Source organism: Cotesia typhae, unplaced genomic scaffold (genome assembly GCF_013202065.1).
Source record: "Cotesia typhae breed Kobodo isofemale line unplaced genomic scaffold, CoteBio_Ctyphae contig_119, whole genome shotgun sequence".
NCBI classification, from domain to species: Eukaryota; Metazoa; Arthropoda; class Insecta; order Hymenoptera; family Braconidae; genus Cotesia; species Cotesia typhae.
In genome coordinates this window covers 3,214,615-3,239,825 of record NW_027423712.1, presented here as the reverse complement: position 1 = coordinate 3,239,825, position 25,211 = coordinate 3,214,615, and the positions used below count along the sequence as shown (strand labels likewise).

The 25,211-nt window shown below is 29.6% G+C and overlaps 2 protein-coding genes across 3 annotated transcripts in view; both read left to right on the top strand.

The window, feature by feature from the left end:
- The window catches only part of Cmpy (crimpy), a 236,374-nt gene that overhangs the window by 154,295 nt on the left and 56,868 nt on the right, over positions 1-25,211 (top strand). The gene's annotated exons all lie outside the window — the stretch shown is intronic.
- LOC141531748 (uncharacterized) lies at positions 35-2,436 on the top strand. The gene has a single exon (XM_074249731.1). It carries the CDS (start codon positions 110-112, stop codon positions 1,205-1,207), a length of 1,098 nt encoding a protein of 365 aa, XP_074105832.1. The 5' UTR covers positions 35-109; the 3' UTR covers positions 1,208-2,436.

The window sequence follows — 25,211 nt, the reverse complement described above, 5'->3', positions numbered from 1 at the left end:
TGGACGTCTGGAAAACGCACCAGACTCTGATCAACTTAAGCATCCTGCCATTCTGCCTCGTGATGCTGCTGTTTCCAAACTCATAATCTCTGATGCTCATCAGCGTACCATGCATGGTGGAACTCAACTCACACTTGCATATACTCGCCAACGGTACTGGATAATAGGTGGACGCCAACCAGTGCGAACTCAAATACTCAAATGCCTCAAATGTGCTCGACATCGAGGAATTCGTGCTCAACAACTCATGGGACAGCTCCCAGCTCGAAATGTCACACCAGGATCAGCATTCGCTCATACTGGAGTGGACTGTGCAGGTCCAGTGCAAATCAAAACAACCAACATCCGAGGATCACGTACCTACAAGGGCTGGATATGTGTATTCGTATGCCTGGCATCATCTACAGTTCATCTTGAACTCGTCAGCAACTACTCATCATCTGGATTCATTGCAGCACTTCACAGGTTCACCAGCCGTCGTGGACTGTGCACAGCACTCTACAGCGACTGTGGGACAACGTTCCAAGGTGCCTGTGCTGAACTCAAAAGGCTCTTTACTCAAGGAACTCAGGAATCATCAGAAATATTTGATGCACTCACAGTTAACGAGATCATCTGGCATTTCAACCCCCCAGCTGCTCCACATATGGGTGGAAAGTGGGAAGCAGCTGTGAAATCAATGAAACATCATCTCACACGGACAATCGGAGAATCGTCATTCACGTTTGAAGAATTTACGACTCTTCTGCTCCAGGTGGAGGCGATTCTCAACTCACGACCATTAGAACCACTCTCACAGGATCCCCAGGATCTTTCAGCACTCACTCCAGGTCACCTACTCATTGGACGTGCACTTAACGCTATTCCAGAACCATCACTACTCGAACTCAACAGTGCCAGACTCTCCAGGTGGCAATTCATTCAACAACCGATCCAATGCTTCTGGAAGCATTGGTCCAACAGTTACATTCAACGACATCTAGCTCAGACCAAGTGGCACCGGGCTTACAACAACATCACCATCGGGTCACTTGTCCTCCTGACTGACGAACGAACTCCACCAACTCGCTGGCCGTTGGCCAGAGTCACTGCTGTCCACCCAGGCAATGACAAACTCATCCGAGTGGCAACCATTGAGACAGTCAACGGCACTCTCACTCGTCCAATCACCAAGCTAGCTGTGTTACCACTGGCTCCAGAACTCTAACTCATCACCAACAAGTGCTCATCACTACTGAGATCATAATCAGCAACCCAGTTCCTGATGGCGGGCGGAATGTTGCGGAATTATTCAAACCTTCCCGCAACAAACTGGTAGCACCGAGGCGCCGCTACACAAGCGCCCTCGGGTGTTCTACCTCAACTCAACTGGCTCACCGGCAAGCGGCCATACTCCTCATAACACGTGCTAATTGTACAGCGTACACACGCATTTACCGTGACCAGTGCAATTTTGTGTATTTACGAAATCATCAAACTCATCCACTCAGCTTCACTGAAGCCAACTATAGCATCGCTACTCATCTTATTCACCAGCAATCATTGGCAACTCGGGTACAATTAAGTATTTATTGTAAATCATCTGAGATCACTTTATCACAATCCATACTCACATGCTCCCTCTCTCTCCTACTCATTGTCACATGGCTACTCATGTGTCGCTCTCTCTCATACACATGTACAACAGTCACCTACACTTTCTACCTAGCAACGATAATATTACAATTGCTAATAGAAATTCGTCATCATGCGGCAAAATCAAATGCCGCATTGCAGATGTTGCGTGGTGGAGATTGGGGGCGACTGCCACCAGCTCTTGGGCCTGTCGGCCATTCCGTGTTCAACGTTGTGTGTTCTATCTCGTATCCCGAGACTCAAGTACTCAATTGAGCTCGTTAGTTTTAAGGCTCATTCGCTCACACTGTGAGAGTTAATTATGTTGTTAATTGATTAATAATCCAGTGACTCTAATTTATACAGCTCATCCAATTAATCATTACTGTGAACTCTACAGATTCAAGCTCAAGCTCTCACTACACTTGCATTCATTCACTCTATCAATCATTACACTCAGTCAATCTAATTTATATGCTCATACTATGACTATTAATTAAGTGTAATTAATTAATCGTCTGGTGACCTAATTCTACAACATCACTCATATTTCTCGCTCATAATTGCTAGTGTTAATTACATTGTAAATTAATTAACAGTTCAATTGAAGATCAACTTTCTACAACTCATGCTCAGTCTAATTAATATGCATTAATTAATACAACTCAATTAAACTCAATCAACGCGTACTCATGAATTAATGTGATAATTCAAGATCATAACTATGTTCAAAGTGCTCAATATTTGTGAACTATTCAAACTCTGTACAACCAAAGCTATGCCTGTGATTAATTTTAGAATAAATACCATTATAACCACGAATGTGTCTCCTCCATCTTTTAACACCTGGTCCCGGCAAATAAATATTTAATGTTAAGACAATTATCTTACAAGTCCAATATTTAATAATGTTGAAAAAATAAATCATAGCTAAATTTAGGTTTTGCTATAGACAATAAAGTTTCATAATAATTTGGAACGTAAAATTTATTAAAAAATTTTTATAGCACAGGTAGTTCAGATTCTAAATATTAAGTGAGTTTCTTGAAGTTTGATATTACACGGCTCATAACGTGAAGCGTTCGAAGTTGTGCTATATTCTCAATATGTCAAGACAAAGCAATTTTCTGGTCTTAAAATCTCTTTTTCACGTTAATAATGCGCTCATAAAATAATATGAGAACACATAGATCAACAACACACTCTATATCACACTTGAAAGTTCCTAATAATATATTTATTTTGTTAATTAAAAAAAAAGTCTTGGAAAAAAAAAAGTTATACTTGGTCATCTAGATGACTGCATGTATAGATCCTATACTTTATAGCTACGATAACTCTCGAAAAAATTGATGCATTGAGGATAATTATTTTTTATTAGCATAACAATCAAAGCGAGTGATGTCTGATTGCTGATGGATGTATAATTCTCTGTCAATTATAATTAATAAAAAATTTAAATCGACTGGTCTTTTGTACATGTTCAATGAATATTAATAATATCCACTTTTATAGACTGGAACATCTTGTGCCGTACTTTGGTCATCAAAGCAAAATTGCCACGAAACATTTAGATCTAAAATTGAAACAAAAATTTTTGAATTATTCATCTAAGAGGAATTCTTAATATATGCTTTTTTTTGACGTTTTATGTATTTATTTTTTTTTCTAAAATTAAATAAGCATTATGAGGTATGCAGTCTAAGATATCTCAGCTTTTTTCAATTGTTTTTTTTTTTTAATTATTACTCGGAAAATAACTTCACATTATTATTCTTTAAATTAATTACTTCTTTAAAATATATCTCAGTTTAACTTTACAATTTATTCAACTTTACTTAATGAATAGAGTCGTCACACAATACATTGCGAACAAAAATCTGAAAAATTAAGTAAAATTTACTTCAATCTAGAAAATTAAGCTCTTTAAGATAATTTTCTTTAGTTAAATTAATGTTTTTTCGGTGTAGGACCTCAAAACGTTGAGATATGATGAAAACTCGATTTTCAAAAACTGACGTATTACCAATAACTTTTCGATTTTTTTTAATCATTGGTTTTTATAGCACAAAGTTAAGAAATACTTTTAAAAATAATATATTTTCTTGAGGCAAGAATGCATATTCTTAAATAATGGTGTACTTTCTTGTCTAAAGAATTAATCGAATTGATTGAAATAATTTTAGTTTACTGCAAGTGAAGCTGTTAATTTGTTTGCTTATTATAATGGAAATAGATATTAATGCTATTATTCTATCAAAAAATAAATACCGATACGCCATTCTGATTGATCGTATTCCACAAGATTTGACTACTTGTTTTTTTCTTAATAATAGAATCATAACAATATTATGCAAGTCACATTATAAATTTAAAGATCAAATATTTTAATAACTATTTTCAAACAATTATTTTCATCCGTCAGATCTCATTTAATCAGTCTACTGTAACATTTTATACATGTGGAATACGACTCATTAGAATGGCAGTATCGATATGTTAAGTGAATTATTTAAACAAATTCTTGAGTCAAAAAATCCTTGAATGAAAACAATTTTTTTTTCCTTAGTATAATTTTCAGAACAAATTTAAAAAATTTTTACTCTTTTCTATTTTTGTACATAATATCGCTCTTCTTTGATGAAAGACGAAAAAATTTTTATGCATCTATCTTTTCAAATAATAGCTATTAAATTTTATACCGTATCAAATTATACTATTCACAAAAATATGCAATTCAATGAATGCGCTAGAAAAAAACACGTGTGTGATTATGCGCCTAACGTGTGTGGAAATTTAGTATGAATAATATTTAGCTAGTTTAGATAGTGTGGGTTTTATTATCTAATTTAATCTCACTTTATACCCTAAACCTATCAAATGTGCTTATAGCAGTAATAACAATACTGAATAATTTCACGACAAATAAATATTAATTCATTTTTATTCGACACCAATTTCTTAACAAGGTGTAGAATGAAACCGTCTATCGTTTAAATCTTTCAACCGTTATTTATAACGCACTCATTCCGCATCAGTTATCTATTCAGTTAATTTATATATAGATCTTATGAAGCTAATGTAAATTCACAAAGGATAAGATATGAGTGCATTCATAAGATATACACTGCATTGACATTAATGACTTCAAGATGCAAAGTCAAAACATTTAATATGGAATGAAACGATTAGACACCAAGTTTGTATTAGCTCATGTTACTTTAAATACAATAGTATAGAAGGTGGATGGAGTTGCTTATGCAGAATAAAAGAGATATTCTTATGATAAGATATTATAGCATTATTTTTTCGTAAAATTTTTTTTTCTCTATTTTTCAATTTTTGATATATATGTGTCATTAAAATAACTATCAATAAAACCCTTCCACTTATTGACTTTGAAATCCATTCCAAATCAAGTTTCATTAAACTTATTCAAACATCGCAAACCACACACTGAATCTTACTGTAAACAATCAGTAATAGCTTTTTAAGACCTCTAAACCTCGAATTTTGATCAAAACTAGATTTTTTCAAAATTTAACTGCAACCAAGTAACTTTTCAAGTTTTAGAGAATTTACGGTCTCACTATGTAACGTAAATATTTTTGTTTCCATTATTTTCAATATATCCGATTTATATTTCATGTATTCATTTGTAAGCTACTCAACTAATATATTCTTTGCATAAATATTAAATAAAACCTTTTTGTGTACCATTCAATATTTTCCAAAATATGTCCTGTTAAAATTTCTGTGTTTATTATTTAGTTTTATTAATAAAAAGCTTACGTAAAATAAAATGAAAACTTTGCTCTTGTATTAATTATGAACCACAAAATCAATAGAAGTTGAGAACTTTCTAGCAAAAATTATAGTGTTAGTTTAGAGATGCAGCGGCATAACTGACCTAACTTATTAAAATGCTCTCACGCTGGGTGTTATTTCTTTTTTCAGAAAGGATGGTAAAAGTTTAGTTGGCACTGGTTATCCCGAGGTTATTATTGAACTGAAAATGTAATTTTTGTATTATATTTTCTCATATACCTTTTCTAGGATAGGTACACCCGACTAAGCTACGGCTTGAATATTTTAAAGTTTATTTGATAACGTTATAACATTTTATATAATCAAACTGGACTAAAAGTTCATGCGCAATAACGAGAGTAAACGAGAACAATTAATAACACAGTGTGAATTAAGTTTGTATCGTACCATCAAGTCCTTCCTTTTTTTTTTTTTGGTAATTAACTCATAATTAGTGTTACAATCGAGCAAAAAATTATTACAGTCTAGCGATTAAAGTCTACGTAAAAATATCGATAAATTGATAAGATATCTTAATAGTAATTGATTTTCAAGTTTTGAAGATTTTCATCGATTATTATTATAGCCTAAATTTCCGGCTTCGGCTTCGCTTTGGACGTTAAAATTACGCCCGTTTCGAACCTTCCCGCCACTAATTTAAGCTCATATCAAAATATCGTCACTGTCAAAAAAAAAATTCGAAAAAAATTTTGAAACTCAAATCTAAAAACTAGACACTTGGAGCTACAATTTGCTTTTTTTTTTTCTATATTTGCCGTACGACCGTTTTTCTTCAAGCTACATCTCATTAAAAAACCTTCAAAAATTCGAATTTTTTTCTTGCTCTCTTAATTTTTGTGAGAAGTGTGCATATAATCATATCAGCCTGATATGAACACACCCAGGACATATCAGAAATTCTGTATATTTTAAACAATATACGAACATATCAAATAATTTGTTTACAAGAATGATTTCATGATTGAACAAGAACATAATAATCGAAACAATAAAAACAAAAATACAGTCGTTCAATTTAATCAATTGATAACAGTGCTTATAATTGATTAAATAACATTCATTATTTTCTTCTAGCTCTGTTATAATATTAAATAGCACAGCTGAATAATTCTCATCACTTAATGTAATCCATTGCAGCGTTAAATTCGTATTGAAAATTGTTATTATGTAAAAATAAATTTTTCTCCAAGGACATTAAACTCGATCGAACGATTTGAAAAATATTCATCCAAGGACTAACGAGTAATAGAAATAAAAATTACTATCCATTAAATCTCGTATGAAATATGTGTTGATAATTTTCTATCATCACTTATCATGTACCTCACCATGAACCTAATAGTACTGAGTATATAAAGAGAAGTTATAAATTTTTTGTAGCGATGAAAGGTGTATTTAAAAAGAGAAGCTGATCGTTTTAAAAGTTGAGTAAAAAATAAAATAAAATGAACAATAAGTAAGATAAACAAGGTGGTTACGTAGTAGTATAAGCAACCTTGGTGCATCTAAATTTCGATCGGAAGTCTTGTTTTTTTTTTTTCCTTATACCACTGTATTTTCAGTGCCGTCGTCCTTGGAGGATGCCGCATTTCCATATATAAACGTACCAGGGGTATAAGTCCGATCCTACCGAGATTGGCAGGCTTCCAAGTGGCCGTAGGCGCATCTCCGACTCCATCATGACAGTCAGCAATTTAGTCGGGGTGATGTGATGGCATCACTACACCATATACTCTAGGAAGCCGTAACAAGTTACTACTGGCAACCCTAATCCAACGGCTTGTAGAATTGCTAGCATTAGTACTAACTTCAGATACCTATCTGTTCGTTTCATACTATTTTTTTATCCAAGTGACAATTGACATCAGAGCTCTCGGCCATCAACAACTCACACTTTATTAGTTTTCTCAATCTTATTTTTGATTTATTGAGTACTGTGTTCCTTATTTCTGGAAGATGAACAAAAAATCATATCGGTAATGAAATTGCTTACGTCAAGCAATCTCCCTTTTGCCAGAACAATTTTCTTCAAGCAAATTACACAGTGAAAAATTTTTCGTCATTTTGTAGAGTGTTAAAATTTGTATGTTGAATATTACACTTTAGTGTGTAGAATTTAACATTCTCATGTGTTGATTTAATAATTTAACGCACTAGAATGTTAAATTCTACACACTAGAGTGTAATATTCAACACACAAATTTTAACACTCTACACAATGACGGAAAATATTTTACTGTGTAATGTCTCATCTCATATAATAAGCTTGGTTAATATACAATAAGAGTTGAAATTTCGTTAAAAATATATATTTCTTTACTAACATTCTAAATTAACTAAGAAAACCTTGTTATAATTTTAATGGCACAAAATCAATCTATAAAGATCACTGTCTAAACATTGATATTTTATGACTTAATTTTTAACCGCTTCTTAAGTCATATTATATTTAAAATTTAGCAAATATCGAGTTATTTATTTTAATTACTTACATATCTATTTCTGAGATCATGGAGTTAACTCTTTCTAACGATACATCATTTACAAGGTAGTTACAGCTACTGTTACAATTATGTAAAGTAAATAAACAATAAAATAGCGAATTTTAAGGTAGTTGTTGTAGGAAATGTAATATATGTTATTGCTTTCTTTCTTATTAGCTAACGCTGTCTTTCTTACGAGTTATCGCTTACTTGCTTTTGCTCATGATCATTTTAGTTTATTTCACTATGGTTACCAATAATTTCTAAAAACTGAGGTCAGGAGTTTTCAAATTTTTAGGTGTAACATTCTATAAAAAAATAAGTTTTTTACAAGAATTTGTCCATTCAAATCAATAAAATGAAAATGTGCAGATTTATCACTCTTCTTCTATACCGCCTGTGCGAAAAATTTTATTTTTTATTGCAATTATCTCGCGTTTGATTCTAAAATACTATTCGCCTCTGAAGTTAGTTTGTAAGTACAATGGACATTTTTTACAAAATTCGTTCAATGTAATTGCTGATGTTACTTCTAAAAGAAGGAATTTTCAAAAATTACAATCCGTAACAATAAAATATCAGTGATAAGTGATATCGTGTCCCAAGCAATCATATGCTGAGGTGTAATTTTTGGACCAAACAATGTTGAAAATTTCCGAAAGAGGACTCAAGATCGCTGAATCACCTCCTTAGCAGAGAGAAATAAGTTTGAATTGATTAATTTTAGAATAAAAATCATTTTTAGAATCTTTCAAGTTACACAGAAAAAAAATTAATTTGAACCAAGAGAAAAATTCTTAAACCAAGAAAATAATTTTGAAGAGTTTCATTGTCTTGGATCGAGACGAAGAATTCTTGAATCAAGTTAAATTTATTTAAACCAATAAAAATTTTTTAGTTTAAGAATTTTTCTACTCAAATCAAAAAGATGAAATTCTTAAAAATTATTTACTTGATTCAAGTAAATTTTTTTTCTGTGTATGAAATCATTGAGCCAAAGCAAGGAACTATAAAATAATTATATTAAATTAAATCTTGTATGGTTTAAAAATAATGTAAAAATATGAAAATGATCAATAAACAAATTTAAAAACTAATTAAAAAAAATTTTTTAGAGTCTAAATAAAAAGCTTATCTGATATTAGTTTTTAGTTTAATTAACTACTAAACCGATTTTTGTTTCATACGACATATTAATTAACGTACACATATTATGAGAAAAAATAAGAAATTAAAAGATTATACTAAATATTTTTAATTTTCATACAAAGTCTAATGTATCCATGTATCATCAGATCAGCACATATATGGTAACGTCAAAAAATTTATGACATTTTAGAACGTGAATTTGTCGATTTTTAAGTAATCACGATATATTACAGATATTCAATAATCTATTCCTAGATATAGTGAATTCAGATTTTTATTCAGTAGAGCTTTATGCAAACACTCTACAAATTCTTTTTGCTCAATTATAATGAATTTACTATAAAACAAGATAAAGCGGTTTTACAGAAGAGTTGACATTTTTTTACTGACGAACTATTTTGGTATTCTGCAGAGCACTAGCAATAACATCGACATGGAAATAGTTCATGAAAAAATGATTTAGATAAATTGAATGCAGCGTTACGGATAAACCGATTTTAAATTTATGCTAAATTTGATTCAATATTTGTAAATTTTGCAAATTATCATATCTAAATTGATTAAGTATGTACTTATCGCAACGAAACAGTTTCTTTAATATTCATTTCGGTATTTTAAGTATGTAAACATTGGATTGACATCACAGCCACCGCAGCACAGTATTTTTGTGTTTTTTAAACTCCAAAATACTCTTCCTTACTTGCAAAATGATTCTATAAAAAATTTCGAGGTTGTACGAAAAGAAACATTTTTTTTTCAAATTTTTCGACAACATCTTTTGAATGAAAAATGGAAGATTTCTATAAAAAATAAAGTCAAATAAGTACTAATTAACTGGCATATAAAAAATTGAATTTATAGCTTGAAAAACTCTGTCTTAGAGTAACTCCCTTTACGAGTAAAACTGAATTCAAGGCAATGTACATTACTACAACGCATTAGCTTAGTGGTAAATCAAGGTGAAAGCAGTGTATCTTTATTCATCGATCAGCGAGTACTGAATATTTTAAGTAATTAAATAACTAAAATGTACCAGCTTTAAATCATCCAATGCAATTTTACAATTATTTAGATGGAAAATTAAAGTTACCTTTTCAGTTACCCCTTACTAAAAGTAAATCATTATTTAGATCAAAAAATTTTTTTATTCCAAAAGAGAAATTTGAGCAAGTCAAAAAGCACTATATATTCTTTTCATTAAAATAAATTTTGCTTACTTGAATATTTAAAATAATTTTGCACAAAAAAAATATTCATATTTTGACTGGAAATCATTAAAACATTCTTATCTCAATTTTTCACAGATTAATAGAAAATATCATTGAAACCAATAACAGAAACTAAAAAAACTTTTGTATGAATTAAACTCTTGCTCGCATAATACTCAATTCTTGTATAAAAATTATATTTTCCACAAACATTTTAGAAAACGGATTCTATGTAATTTAATTAAATTTTCTAAACTTCTACGCTATTATTAATATACTTATTCAAAAAGTGCCTAAACTATATAAATTATCAAAATTAACTTATGAAAAAAAAAAAAAAACGACTAAACCTAAAGCATAAACTCCGTTGAAGGGTAAGATTATAAACTCTAAAGGCAATTCACGGTTCTTTTACCTCCTCTTTATTTTCTGAATTGGTTTGCACTAACTTCAGATAGGATTCTACCTTTAGTACTTTAAGACCGATGAGTCTGTGAGGAAACCTCTTGAGATTTACTTTTATTGATCCACACAAAAATCTTCTTGGCTCGGGTATAAAATAATGAGATACCACTTCAACTTAATATTCTAGTGACCTTTGTTAAGGGGACAGAAAAAAGTCATTACAATTTAAAAGCTACCGATAATGATATTCTCCAGCCGTTGTTTAAATTTAAAATTTAAAAATGTTTCTTAACAAAAGTTTGAAAATATAATAAAAAAAATTCAATTTTTACTTTTAAATTTATTACATTAGGTATCAGATTATTATTGATTGTTATTGCGTATATGTATCGAACGTTGTGCAATTTTATTTAGCGGTTATTTTTTTATTTTCAGATTATTGCATTTATCATATATCCAAACTATAACGATATTTCTACCCGAGGCAGTATCATCGATCTATTCAACATTTAATGGAGTATAACGTGAGAGCTTTCTCTAACAACCAAGAAGTTCGTACTGTCTCTTATCTTCACTTTCATGTCAGTTAACCATGAACAGATTGAGCATCTGTAGCCTGTATTTGATAACGTATTGAATAGCATATTGCATTTTATTTCTCTATATTTTTCTTTTGAAATGTTAGAACAAACAAAAAAAATGTTGAGTTCCAGAAAAAAAAAATGATCATATTTTTGTAAATGTGCAGAGCTTCGGAATTCTTACAATTTAAAATGAATTCATGAAATCTATCTGCATGTCGTATTCAATATTCATGTCATGATAAAATACCTTAAAATAATTGTAGTAATAGTCTATTGATTATAATATAGCTTTGATGTTACTTTTATTTATATTTGTTGACACGTTTTATTTACTATAATTTATTGAAAGTAGCACCTTTATTTATTGAAATTTTATTAATTATATTTTTATTTATTTTTTTTAATCTTTTAATTATTTTACTTTATAAATCTCATTGAGGATAAAAAAAAACTGTCCACCCATCTAGCGTTTTGTGAGATAACATGTTGAATAAACCGAAATATTTTTAGGATAAAATAAATTACAAATACCGTGTTTCGCTTTTTTTTTTTTATTAATTGATTTCCTTAAGGAAAAATTTTGACAGAGTAAATATAAGAAATTTTTTTTAATTTTTTTCCAAAAAATAAGGTTTAAAATACAATTTGTATATTTTGTCAAGCTCGAAAATTTAGTGGTTGTAAAAACCTGATTGTTTGAAAATTTTTAATTACGATATTTTCCAAACGAATCAATCGTTATTGATAGGACTTACAGCATTCAACGCAGTTTTTCATGCTCAAAAAGACTATTTTTCATTCGCTCAAAAGGTGAGAACTCACTTTTCGAAAACCGGAGTCAAACGAATAACTTTACTATTTTTTGAAAATCAAATAAATAAATTATATTGATTATTCGTACTTTTCTGCTTATTAAATTCAGTAAAGAATGTTTTGTAAGAGAAAACACTTCGTTCATTTAACAACTATTAGATTAGATACCTAATATGTTCTAAATTGTAATCAATCTAATTATGACCTTAATAATAAAATAATTTAATTATGACTTTAAATATTTCAAAGTAAACTTATTTTCTTAATTACTGAAATTACATCTTAAATTCCCTTAGAATTATAATGAAAACTTTCTTAACGTTATATCAGCACTCAGTACATTACTTGCAGTTGAAAAAAAAACTTTAGACTGAAGATAATAAGTTTTCTGAAAGACTCAGATAAAAATTTGATTAGCCGAGTATAGTTATTTCTTGTAAAAGTATTCTGGAATCACAAAAAGAACCAGTGGCGTTAACCAAGTGGTCTAAGGCGCATGGCCTATAGAACACTTGAACTGACTCACCGACCGGGCGTGGGTTCGAATCCCAAGCTGGTCTTAGAAACCAACTTGATTGAGATTCGATCCTTGCCGCGTGAGTTAAGATTTTCACAACCCAAAAAGACCCTAACGTCCCACTTCCAGCAGTTAAAACCGACTCTAAATAATAATTAAATAAAAAAAAAAAAAATGACAAAAAAATTGATGTATTGCAAAAAGTTATAAAATAAAACCCTTCAGCATTCAATCAAGAACCAATATCTAATAACTATTTATAAATGTTCGTTGTTTTTATTAAATATCGTAAAAAAAAATAATTAATAAAATGGTGTTTTAAATTAAATTAAATTAAATTAAAAATTCAGTGCATACATATAATTATTATACACATAAGTACAAAGTTTAGCGTGTGAGCTATCTGTATTAGTTATTTATGTACCTTGGGCGAGCCACGCGCAAATGTACAGTCGAGGTGATAAACATTTTCAGAAAGGATAATATAAGGCTGAGGCTCGATAGTTAAGTAACTTTCTATCCCTTGAAAACATAAAAGGATTGAAAATGATTCTTTATATGCTAACTTCCTATAATGTAAGAGCTAGTTAGTATTTCAAATGATCTCTGAAGGTTTAAAAAGTATACTTTGTAATCCTTTTGTTTAATAATTAGGGCATTTAAAATCAAATTATTTGATTACAGAAAAATGTCATCTTTAAAACTTCTTTGTTTTAGAATATTCAGCATTCTTTATTAGAGAAATTGAATTTTGAATCAATAAGTTTCAACTTTAAAATAAATTGATTTTCCAAAACCGTTTCCTTTACTCAAGGTTCTATTTTTTAAACTAAATTAGTTTTTCTATCGGCATATTATTTAAGTTTATAAACATTTTTTCCAACCATCACTTTTTATATAATACCTTTGGAAATAAAAAAAAAAAAAAACAATTATGAGCATATATGATGTAATGAATATTAATCTCTTATCAATAAATCCGTGAAGGATTAGATAGCTTAAGTGGGTGAACCAACGAGATCAAAAAGTTCCAATGGCCATTTTCATCTATCAGAATTATTATTCTTGATTTATTTCCTGTAATAGTTTCCTGTAAGAAACTAACTCTCTCGACAGGAGGCGATTTAGTGACTCTGCGCCCTCCGTCGAAGATTTTTAGCAATGCTTTTTAGTATTGCCTTTGATAAAAAAAAAATAAGATAAGGATATATGCCCACATTAGGCCCGATGAAGGCATATCAAGTCATATTAGAATACATAGATGAATATCTCGCCTAACACATTCTAGTATATGCTGTGTAGCCTGCTACGATCAACTCTCACATCAGACTATATATGGGCAGACTTTTTATTCCGATGTGGCCTTATCAGAAAAAAATTTCATGATCACTTGCACACTGACAAAATAATTAGCTTGATTCAAAAAGAAAACTAATAAAGAAAATCATTTTGAAGAGCTTCATAGTCCAAAATTAGGACAAAAAAATCTTGGATAATGTAAGTTTACGCGAACCAAGAAAAATTTCTTAATTAAACAACTTTTCTGCTTTATTAAAGGCAATGAAACTCTTCAAAATCATTTTCTTAGCTCAAAGGTTCTCTCTTTATTCAAACATTTTTTCAGTGCGGTGTCATGATTTAAATACTATTACCTTTCCTATAAGTTTAAGTTCTTAACATAATTAGTAAATTTTAGGCTTAAAACAGTCAGAAAACAGAAATGTATGCATACTCTGTATGATACCTAACAAAGTTAAGCTCGTGCAAAGTGAGATTAACGGAGAACTATAAGGAGATGGTTGAAGTAAACGATCTACCACTAGTTAAACCTCACACGGGCAAAAGGGTTTTGCACCTCGTTCATAAAATGAGCCGATAGAGCTTCGTGAGAAAGATAATTAACTACTTTGAAGTGCTTGTATATTACAGACTATGTGTATTAAACTCTTCCTTCAGTGACACCATAAACTCTACTTCAAAGCAACACGAAATGATTTTTTATTGCAATTAGCACATTACTAGATAGCTTGAAACATTATTCCCTTGTGTATTATTTCAATAAAGTTTTTCGAACAAATTTTAGTAGATTTCATAGAAATCTATTGCAATGGTCCTTATAACGGAACATTCGAAAAAAATTGCCATTTCCTGACTCAGTTCGTCGAGCTGATTCAGAAAATACAGATGGTTCAAAAGTTTATTTATGTATGTATATATATATTGATATATATATATAAATAAAATATATATATAAAAATATACGACAGAACGCGGCTTGTCACGACGATATCGTTTACAATTTCTAACCAATCCTTTCCAAACTCAACATATACATCATTTATGGCTTAATACCAAGGTTAAGTACGAATATAAGCTCAATCGGTTGAATAGTTTCGAAATTAGAAGATTTTGAAATTTTCAGAATCGTAAAAATTCAGATTTTTTCACTTTCTTCTTTAAATAACTTTTGATTGCGATAACTTTTTGAACTTCTAAGAACTGCATCTGAAAGTCCTTTAAATCAGCTTTAATTTTTGTATTTGAACATATGTATATACCTTAAATTACTTATTATTAAACCGTCTCATTGTGAAATTTTAGTGAATTTTTTTTATTTCTCAAAAATTTTTGGTCTTATTGATATGCGTTTAAAAGAAAATCATCGGATTTGAAAAGCGGAGTTTAGAAAGCTAAACATTACATATGAATTATATTTTTGAGCTCGAAGAGCTCAAAAACGTCATAAGTACAATTTTCAGCGCTAAGGTATAGACTTAGCGGAAAGATGCAGGGATGACCTTCAGAATCAACCGTTTACCTAATTTTTTTACTAATGTATTTCCTAACGTATTCTTGTATTTTACCATAAGAAATAACGAAAAAAATTCTTTTATACAATTCTAAAATTTGTTCGTATATAGTATTTATTATTTAATTATTTATTTTATTGTGGATTTCTTCTTTCTGTGTAATAACATGTTAAGAAATTAAATAAAATATTATAATTATTAAGTGTAATTTAATTTTGAATATTATCTTGTTTGTGGAATCTACTTCCATTTCGGCTGCCGAATGGCCTTTTTTTAAATTGTATATTTACGTTTTATAGATACATGAAAAAAATATTTGTAAATATTCAATTATATAATTAAATAAATCTATTATGTGGGTGTAAAATCAAATATAATTTATTAGTCATTTACGAAGAAAAAACAAATATTTTTCTGTATAACGCATAAATACGTAGGCAGACTGATAAAATAATTGAATATTTATTCAAACCAAACTGTTTCGAACAACGATTTCAATATTTCACACCCAACACATTCAGTGTTTTGCTAGAGATCTTTACTAAAAAAGTATTAATAAATTTTATGGTTGTCACTATTATTTTTAATCTTATACACTATAAAAATAAATAGATGTTTCTTCTGTGCCTCATTTCTTTACATATAGATTGTATAAAAGGTTGTAAATAACAATAAATTCTGACTCATTTAATCAAGCGCTTGTAAGTTTTAAAACCAATATTCATCAATTGTTGTCAAAACTACAAGAGTAATAAATAAAAAGTTAATACGATACCTGTAGAATTACGAAGAAAATAAAAGTACAGGAGCTTTTTATTGGTTCTTCAATTAATCCATCGGAATTTTCTCTTATTTATTAAAGAAAGGAACGATCAATAAAAAGTTTTGAATTAATGCATTAATAAAACATATGACTTATAATATATTTATAATTATGACTTATTATATATATAATTCAAACTCAACATAATCCTGAAAATTCTAAAGTTTTTTATTCTCAAAAGTATGTTTAAATATAATAAACTTTATAAAGGTTATTTTAGATGTTATGAAAGTTGTATAAAATACAATGATCTCTAAAAAACAAATTATTTTATCTAGAAAATTTATTTTTAAAATGATAATACATGAATAATTTTACAATTTTTTTCAAAATCTTAAAATCTTTTTTTCATAGTATTTATTTTGTTTTAAATATTTGCATCGAATCGTCTGGTCTTGAACGAATCCATTAAATTTTTTGAATGCTTTCATAGTACTCTAAAAACGTAAACTGATTAAATTACCAAAGTAGTCGTTCAAACTGAATAAAATAATTATTTTCAAATTCTCAGTTCTTATTTCTTTTTAACAATCTCTTAATATTAAAGTTTCAAAGCTTCATTGTATTCGAATTTCAATAGTATTAGAATTGCTAAGTAATTCTACCGTCTGTTAAATTATAGCCAATCCTGCTGATCGTCACAAAATCTACTTGGGTCAATTAGTTTTCAAACAGCTATTATCTAAATGCTGTAGCATTAACCATGATTTGATTCATATGGTCTTTTGTTTTAAGTGTTCATAAGTTGTATAGCCTGTGTTATTGATTATTTAATAAGAAAATTTCAATTAATAAGTGGTTAAATTGACATTATTTTTTTAAAGAAATAATAGTATTTTGTTTAAAAAAAAACAAGTTTATGCACTGTGGAAACAGTTTGTTTGACTCAAATGCGCAGATTTACTTGAAATAAATCAAAAAGATATATTTAATGTTAGCAAATTTCTTTCATTTAAATATATATTATTTTGAATCAAATAATACTTCGTTTTGGTTTAGTTAATTCAATCGACTTATTTATTTCATTTAAATAAAGCTTTGTTAATTATTAACAAATATAGCTTTAAATAAATTACACCTGGTGCCTAATTGAATTAAAAAATTAAATTAAATTTTTTTTTAATTGCACTTACAGTTTTTCGAATTTTTTAAAAATTAAATTAAAAAAAAATTTTTTGTAACCATTTTTTCAATAGAATTCCAAAAGAAGTGCCCATTTTACCCCAAAACGTTCGATATTTCTACTTTTACTACTTTCTAAACCTTAAACTAAAAATCATTGCTTTGAATATATTCAAACATATCATTTATTTATAGTTAACAAATTTGATTTGGTTGAAGTATATGATTGTTAGCTCTAAAGAAATATTTGTTAACTATGCACAAATCTGGATTTCATTCAAATATACTATACCTTTGTCTCAAATTTATCAATTTATTTGTATCAAATAAATATTTCTGGTGATATTGAGGTAAGAGATTTATTTACAGTTAACGAGCCTAAATTCATTTAAATGAACTGTTTTCTCAGTGTGGTGAAATGAATACGTTTATGATGATTTCCAAGAAAGTCTGTTATCTTACAATTCTTTCGAAACTTAGAATGCACATACTTATAGGTGTTCCCTATATTCAGAAATTTTTTCAATAGTCCTTTTATCACTGAATCTATAAATATTAGCTGTTGAAGTTTGCATATTTAACACGCGAATTCTATCCTGGTCGATGTTGGAGCAAACGCATTTTTAAATGTTTTTAACAATAAACGAAAAAAAATAAATAGGTGCTGAAACATGATACATTTCTATCGTAGCAACATGATTTTCATCTTGCAGCTACATAGAATTCATCTGGTAGTAACATGAAAAAATCATATTGGACACTATAAACATTTTTCGGAGAAAATGCAAAGTGATTTGGAAGTAAATGGGAATATGTGATTTCCAATTAATTTACTCCCACCATGGTTAATAAATGCACCATGAAAATAAAGCAGTAACCAGTACTACGCAGAACATTAATCGAGTCTATTCAGTGTTCGGAAACATGAATTTACTTTGAAAACAACAACAGTTGTCGTCATCACAGCAATGAGTCCTGTCAGAAACTACAATGACTAATGTTTTGTACATTTTGGTTAGAACAGCAATATTCACTCTTAAAACATCAATCGCTCACGTTTGGAGTGTTACCAGTCGTGTACTTCTCCACGTTGGATACTGCTCTGTGCAGTAACCAATCGTGTCACAAACCAGAGTCGCAACCGTACTGCACATGATTTGTTTATGATTATAATAACATAAAATTTGAAACTTTTATTAATATTTTTCGTAATGAGGTCAGATTAAGCTTTTTATACATAACAATAACAATAATAATCATTTTTATATATTTTTATATACTGTAATTTTTTTATAAGTTGTCAATATATAGAATATTGAATTAAAATCTTTCACAAAATATTTTTTAAATAAAACGCTCGTAACAATTGCACTCTAGCTTTTGGCCTGAATTTATTGTTTAAGACACCGTTTTAAGGCCGGAGTTTATTGGTTAGTGAAGTATACGACTTGTAACAATCCAAACGTGAGCGGTTTATATTTTAAGGACGTTCCAAGAAAAAACCGTTTCCTTAAATTTTTTTTAAATTTTGAGTACTTATACTCATAAGTATCCTCTATACGCAGGAATTTTTTTAAATAGTCCTTGCGGCACTAAATTTTGAAATATTAGCATTTAAAATTTGTATATTTTACATACAAACCCTATGTAGACCGACGTTCAAGCGAACGTTTTATTAAATATCAATCATACTTTCCTGAGGATTGTTTTAAAAATCTGAGAATCATTAATTGAAGATATATCAAGTATTTTTCCTCAAAAATTACATAAACGGGCGGTATTTATTTTTAACTTCCCGCTAAGAAAATTAAAAATTTTCAAAAATCAGGAAGTTATTGGTTTACCCCGTTTTACAAAAATCGAGTTTTCAACAGATCTCGACGTTTTAAGGTCCTAGGAAGCCACTTCGAGGGTTCCCGAGAGGATGTCACTATGTCTGTATGTATGTGTGTGTCTGTGTGTATGTGTAAACGGCTTTACCGATCGATTCCAAAAACTAATAATCTCTTAAACTTCAAAAACGACGTCGACCACCGCCAACCGCTTCAAAATCGGTTCATTCGTTCGGGAGATATCGTGAACAAAAGAAATCAAAAAACTTGAAAAAATGGAATTTTTTAACAAAAAACTCTAAAATTTTACATCTGATCAATTTATGTTAACATATTGTTTATAGTACTTAAAAAACTGCATCGATTGCTGCAAACCGCGTGAAAATCGGCTAACTAAATTAAAAGTTATAGCAGTTTGAAAATGAAAAAAATCGCTTTTCACCAAACTTTTATTAGACTTTTGGGCTCGAAGAGCTCAAAAGTATCAAACAGCTAATTTTTAAGCTTGGAGAGCTCAAAATATGACAATAAATTTTTGAACTCGAAGAGCTCAAAAACATCGCAAAAGCGGCAAAATTGCAAGCGCGTAATAACTGAACTTAGCGGGAAGTTGCAGGGATGTCCTTTAGGGTCAACCGTTTTCCAAATTTTTTTTTAAAAAATGTTTGAAGTTAGTGACTTTCGATATTTTACGTGAGTCGAAGTAAGTGAGCGATAGTCTAGAAAGAGAGGCAGCTATAGTGCGAGAGAAAGAAACCAATAGCCATAACCTATTAGTGTCTTTTTCTTGTCTATGAACGTCCTTAAGAGTGACTATTGCTGTTTTAACCGAAATGTACAAAACATCAGTCATTATAGTTTCTGACAGGACTCATTGCTGTGATGACGATAACTGTTGTTGTTTTCAAAGTAAATTCATGTTTCTGAACACTGAATAGATTCGATCAGTATGTTGCGCAGTACTAGTTACTGCTTTATTTTTTCCGTGTAGCTATTTAAAAATTCCTAAATTATCATTTTTTTTTTTTTTTATTTAACTTTTGAATTTTTAATATCGGAAAGCTCAAAAGCCAATCAATAGAAAGATTTTCGAACTTTTCAAGCTTGAGAAAAGCGGAAAGTTCCAGGGATGGTCTTTTTTAGATTTTTTCTATGTTGCTACCTATGAAGCACCTATTAATTTTTTTTCGTGTAGTAATTTTTTGACAGATATTTCAAAGAACAGAGAATCATTTATTAAAGATTTGACATCTACATTTATGTAAAAATAACAATAACAAGCGCTATTAGTTTTATTATAAAAATGTCAAAAATGTTCGCTACGCTGTGTGAATAATTTGAAATATCGAAAAAATGTCGTAAATTTCGACAAATGTTAGTAGTTCACATATATAAATTGACTATGAGTTATTGTAAAGAAAAAGTTAATTTTTATAACAAACAAAATATTAATATTCAATTTCAATATTTATTCATTCCAAGGTATAATATATTTAATATGATTTTCATAAAAGCTTTTTATTTTAGCATTTTAACATTAACTTGAATTTATTTCACGGATAATTTTTCTGACTTTTTTGTTTATGAACATCATACATACTTGCTCAAGCTTTAGTTATTTTATTAAAATAAAAATTTTCAAGCACTTTTAATTGCAAATCATTATTGTTGCAATTCCATTTTAAATTAAAAAAAAAAACACATCAACTCTAACAAATTAATCAATATAATTTTTGAGTTCTAAATTTTAAGATAATTGATTTTTTGAGAACATTTTATTTTTTTAATTAGAATAAAATTTCAAGTGTCAAACAACTAGGCCAGTGTAAATAATTGGGTCTTTTACCTTACAGATTGATTGAAAAAACTGAAAAATCGTGGTATTTAATATAAAAATGCCATACTTTTTCAAATTTCTCAATTATTTTTATTACTCAAAACAAGTGTTTACACTACTATTAAATGTTGAAAAAAAAAAGTTCTTCTGGTTCTTTCTAAAAGAATAATAAGATTCGTGAACGAAAAACTTACCCAATCATCAAAAAAAATTTCTTTTCTATGTTTATATCACATTTTGTCAAACTCATGTGTTCAGAAATTTTAAAACGGAAATTCTCCAAAGTACATATGAAAAGTTCATTCGAATTCAACCCTTAATTCGAACAGAGAATTCTTCTCTATTCGTTGAAGAAAATCGCTACCTCGTTGTCGATTATAGAACACAAACTAATTATTTTTAGCTTCTTTAGTTTAAAATACCAATTTTTCAAATTTGCAAATCCATTTCTTTACGCGAAATCGCATTTAAAAATTGTTTAATAATAGTTTTTCTTTTTTTAACTTATAAAAATAGTATTCCATAAAAGAGATAAAAAAAAGATCGTTTGGTTGTAAAACATCAATAAAAAAAATATTTTAACAATCTTTTTTTATTATACAGATACAGAGATAGGAAGTTATTCCAAGAGATAAACTCGCTTAAAGTTTCGAATCATGAATAGCTACTTCAAGTATTTCTTCCTCTGGCATACCTTCACGTTTAACTGCAATTTTGTCACAACTTGAAATTATTAAATTGTTTTCGTTTCCGAATAAGAACGTTATTTTACAAATCTTGAATTTTAAAGTGAAAATAAATTAAAAATTCAAGTTAAATAAAAAACAGTGCTTCCATTTCAACTGTAATTTTGTAGTATGTTTTTACTTCCTTGAATTATTTTTATGCAAACTATAAAAATATCTACGTTGGAGAAAGTAGGGAGTATAAAGTAAAAGATTCAAGACTATACATTGTAACTCACTCTGAAAATCGTGATTCATATTATCTTGCGATGGTACTACTTCATGCCTTTTTTTTACTTATCCCATGTGGAGTTTTTTAAAAATCTCGTCTCGTTACTTTACTAAGATATGTTTTTGTTGATATATATGTATATTTTATTTGAAACGAACAACTTTACTTTTTCATCTTCACATCATACTACAGAGATAAACTTAAAAACGCAATTCAATTTTCAAATAAAAAGTTTAGTAATATTAAATATCATTCAAAAACTCATTATTTTGGATCCTATTCTATCAAAAAATTTTTCTCTTGTTTTTAATGGATTTTCAACATAGCCTGTAGATTGTCGGCCGCGATAGCCGTGCGGACTAATGCGTTAGTCTGTACAGATATCGTGCCGATAGGTGCGGGTTCAAGCCCCAGCGGTTGTTAGAAAATTGATTTCAATAACAACCGCTGAGGGTCGCTCTAGTAGCCGAACTGTACTGATCAGGTTGTCTGTGGTTTTCCTTGGTCACTGTGCTAAAGCTTAAATGGGCAGGCACAGGCAAATGCGTACAGTACTTGTAAGTCGGCCACAGCCGCTACCTCGAACGCATTAAGGTGGGGTAGAAATCTACCTCACCGAGAGGGTGGGAACAGGGGAAGAAGGAGAAAAATAAATGTGGTAGTTACATGTATAAAACGTAGTAAAAACAGACGAGAGACTAAAAAGTGGAAGTAAAAATAATCCCCATCCTCTCCTTGTAAAAACACACTAAGGTTGTATACAAGTAAAAATCACATTTATTTATTCATAGCCTGTAGATTAGTAAAGAAATAAATTCGTAAAATAGAAAAATAGAATATATAAATAAAAAATATAATAATAACCTCGTGCTATAGATGCCGATTTCCAACCACCCAGTTGCTTCAGCATAGTTGTATCGGCACAGTCGCCAGGTAAATTTAGATATGATGCAATAAATTGAGGTGTTGTCCCAATTGTGTCCTTCCCAAATTTTGGTGAACGCATTTTCCTTTGCGACACTATATGAAAAAATGATCAGAAAATGGTTCCTTTGGTCTCAAGGATTCGTAGTTCTAGACTATTTTATAAAAAAATTCTCCAATTATAAACTCTCGAGGAACATCATTTTTTGTATCATTAACAGAAACGAGATACCGGTTGCCAAGATCTTCTACATCTTAACTTTTGAGATAATATATTTCTTGCCATCGAAGAGCCCCAAAAATACCAAATATCAAGAAAACCTAAAATTAAAATAAAAATATCAATATCCATATTTTAAGCATATTAATATAAATTTGTGTAAGTAACTATTGTTACTAACCTTTTGATCCGAATGTGTTGACTCTGGTACATCATTAATAAATTTTATAATTCCAGTCCATTTCAACACTAAAGATTTTTTAGGTCTAGGACCTTTGGAATTGTTTTTAACGAGGCTTTTTAGGTTTTGAAACTTTCCAATGTCGATATTATCCTTCGTATTTAACGTCTTTTTTAATATTGACCATATAGACCATATATTCGACGGTTGTAAAATTTTACACAATTGTTTAAAATAAACAATTAAATTACGTTCATCAGAACTAGATAAAGAACCTTTGTGTTCTTCAAGCCATTTTTTATATGAGTTATAATCTGATAGGTATTTATTTGCAGACTTTTTAGGTAACGTATCTTTTCTTATAATCAGATTAGCTTCCGTATCGAAATTTCTTAAAATTTCCTCGTCATCAGAATCATCTGATGATGATAACATATTCATTTCTTTTAATTTGTATTATTTATTACTCAATATAATTTTTTAAATTATAAATATCAACACGCAACGACATAAAAACCCACAAAAGTAATTTTAAGGCTAGGCATGTATGCACAATAAACCGCATCAGCTGTAGTGAATGCTGTTTTTTTCGCTGCCTCGTACATCAGTTCTGTGCTCAACTAGTTTCTTTTGGCGCACTAGAGCAGTGCGCCTGCGCGCCCCTACTAAAACATAAATGTCAGACTTTCGGCCTCCCAACAGAAGCAGCAAGTACGTACTTTCGGCCATGGATAAAGAAAAATATATATTTTTACTATTAGATTTATATTAATAATGATGAGCTATGAACAAATATTGAAAAGCTGAAAGCAAACAAGTTCTATAAGAATATTTGTCTTTAATAATTCAATACAAATAAAAATTTGTTCTTCTTGACAACAAAATGCTTCATAATTATTATTATATCAATACAATTATTACTTTTTATAGTTAATAAATTTATTGATTTTTATAATGCATGCTTTATTTTAAAATTTTAATCTGGAAATTAAATATCTATATAAATTAGGGTGTGCCAAAATGTAACTTCCTTGATGGACCTTATAAAATTGAAATTTTCAGTTCCGCTTTTGAAATCAGCTGTGTTTAGGCCTTTCCTAAGATATTTTGGGGTAAGATGATAAATTTGATTTTCATAGAATTTTTTAACTGGAGCTTAGTTAGGGCACTTCCGCTGAAAATTCAAATTTTCGCCGGAAGTGCCCAATTAAACCTCCTGCTAAAAAATTCTATGAAAATAAAATCGTGCACTCATACCAAGTGCACATTCCAGCATGTATAAAATGGAAGCCTCCTTAAGTTGCACGAATATTTTTCTTCCTGAAATTTAAAAGGTTTATAGAAACTCATTTTCTCTTGTGTGCATTCAAAACACATATAGTGAAATAAATACGTGAGTGAGGATGAGGGAATGTAGCAGATTCAAAAGTTAGTCTTACACGGAGAAAAAAATATCGCTCTCATCACTATACGTGTCGTAATTATCACGATCCAGGCGAAAAGTAGTGGCGCTGCAAGCGGTGGATCGTGATTATCACGACACGTATACATAGTCCTTAGCACCATACGTTTTGAGGTAATCACAATACGTATAGTGATAAAATACAAACGTTAGATAACAGTCGCTATACATATGATTGTGATAATGAAGATACAAAGTTTCGTGTTTATCACGATATTTTTTTCTCCGTGTATACAAATAGTGCAACTTTAGAGGACTTTTACTGCATGTGCTTACATAAAACAAAAGTTTTTGGTGTATAGATTTTTGCACGACGACAGAATGTCTTTTTATAGCAAAAACGCATTTATCTGACGTTTAAAATTTGATCTAGTCTGAAAGTGACTGTAATAGTATAGATTTAACAATGGTGTTTGTATCTTATAATAAAAAAAGGCCATTC

Coding starts and splice junctions, on each gene's coding strand:
- LOC141531748 (XM_074249731.1), top strand. CDS start 110: ATGCATGGTGGAACTCAACTCACACTTGCATATACTCGCCAACGGTAC.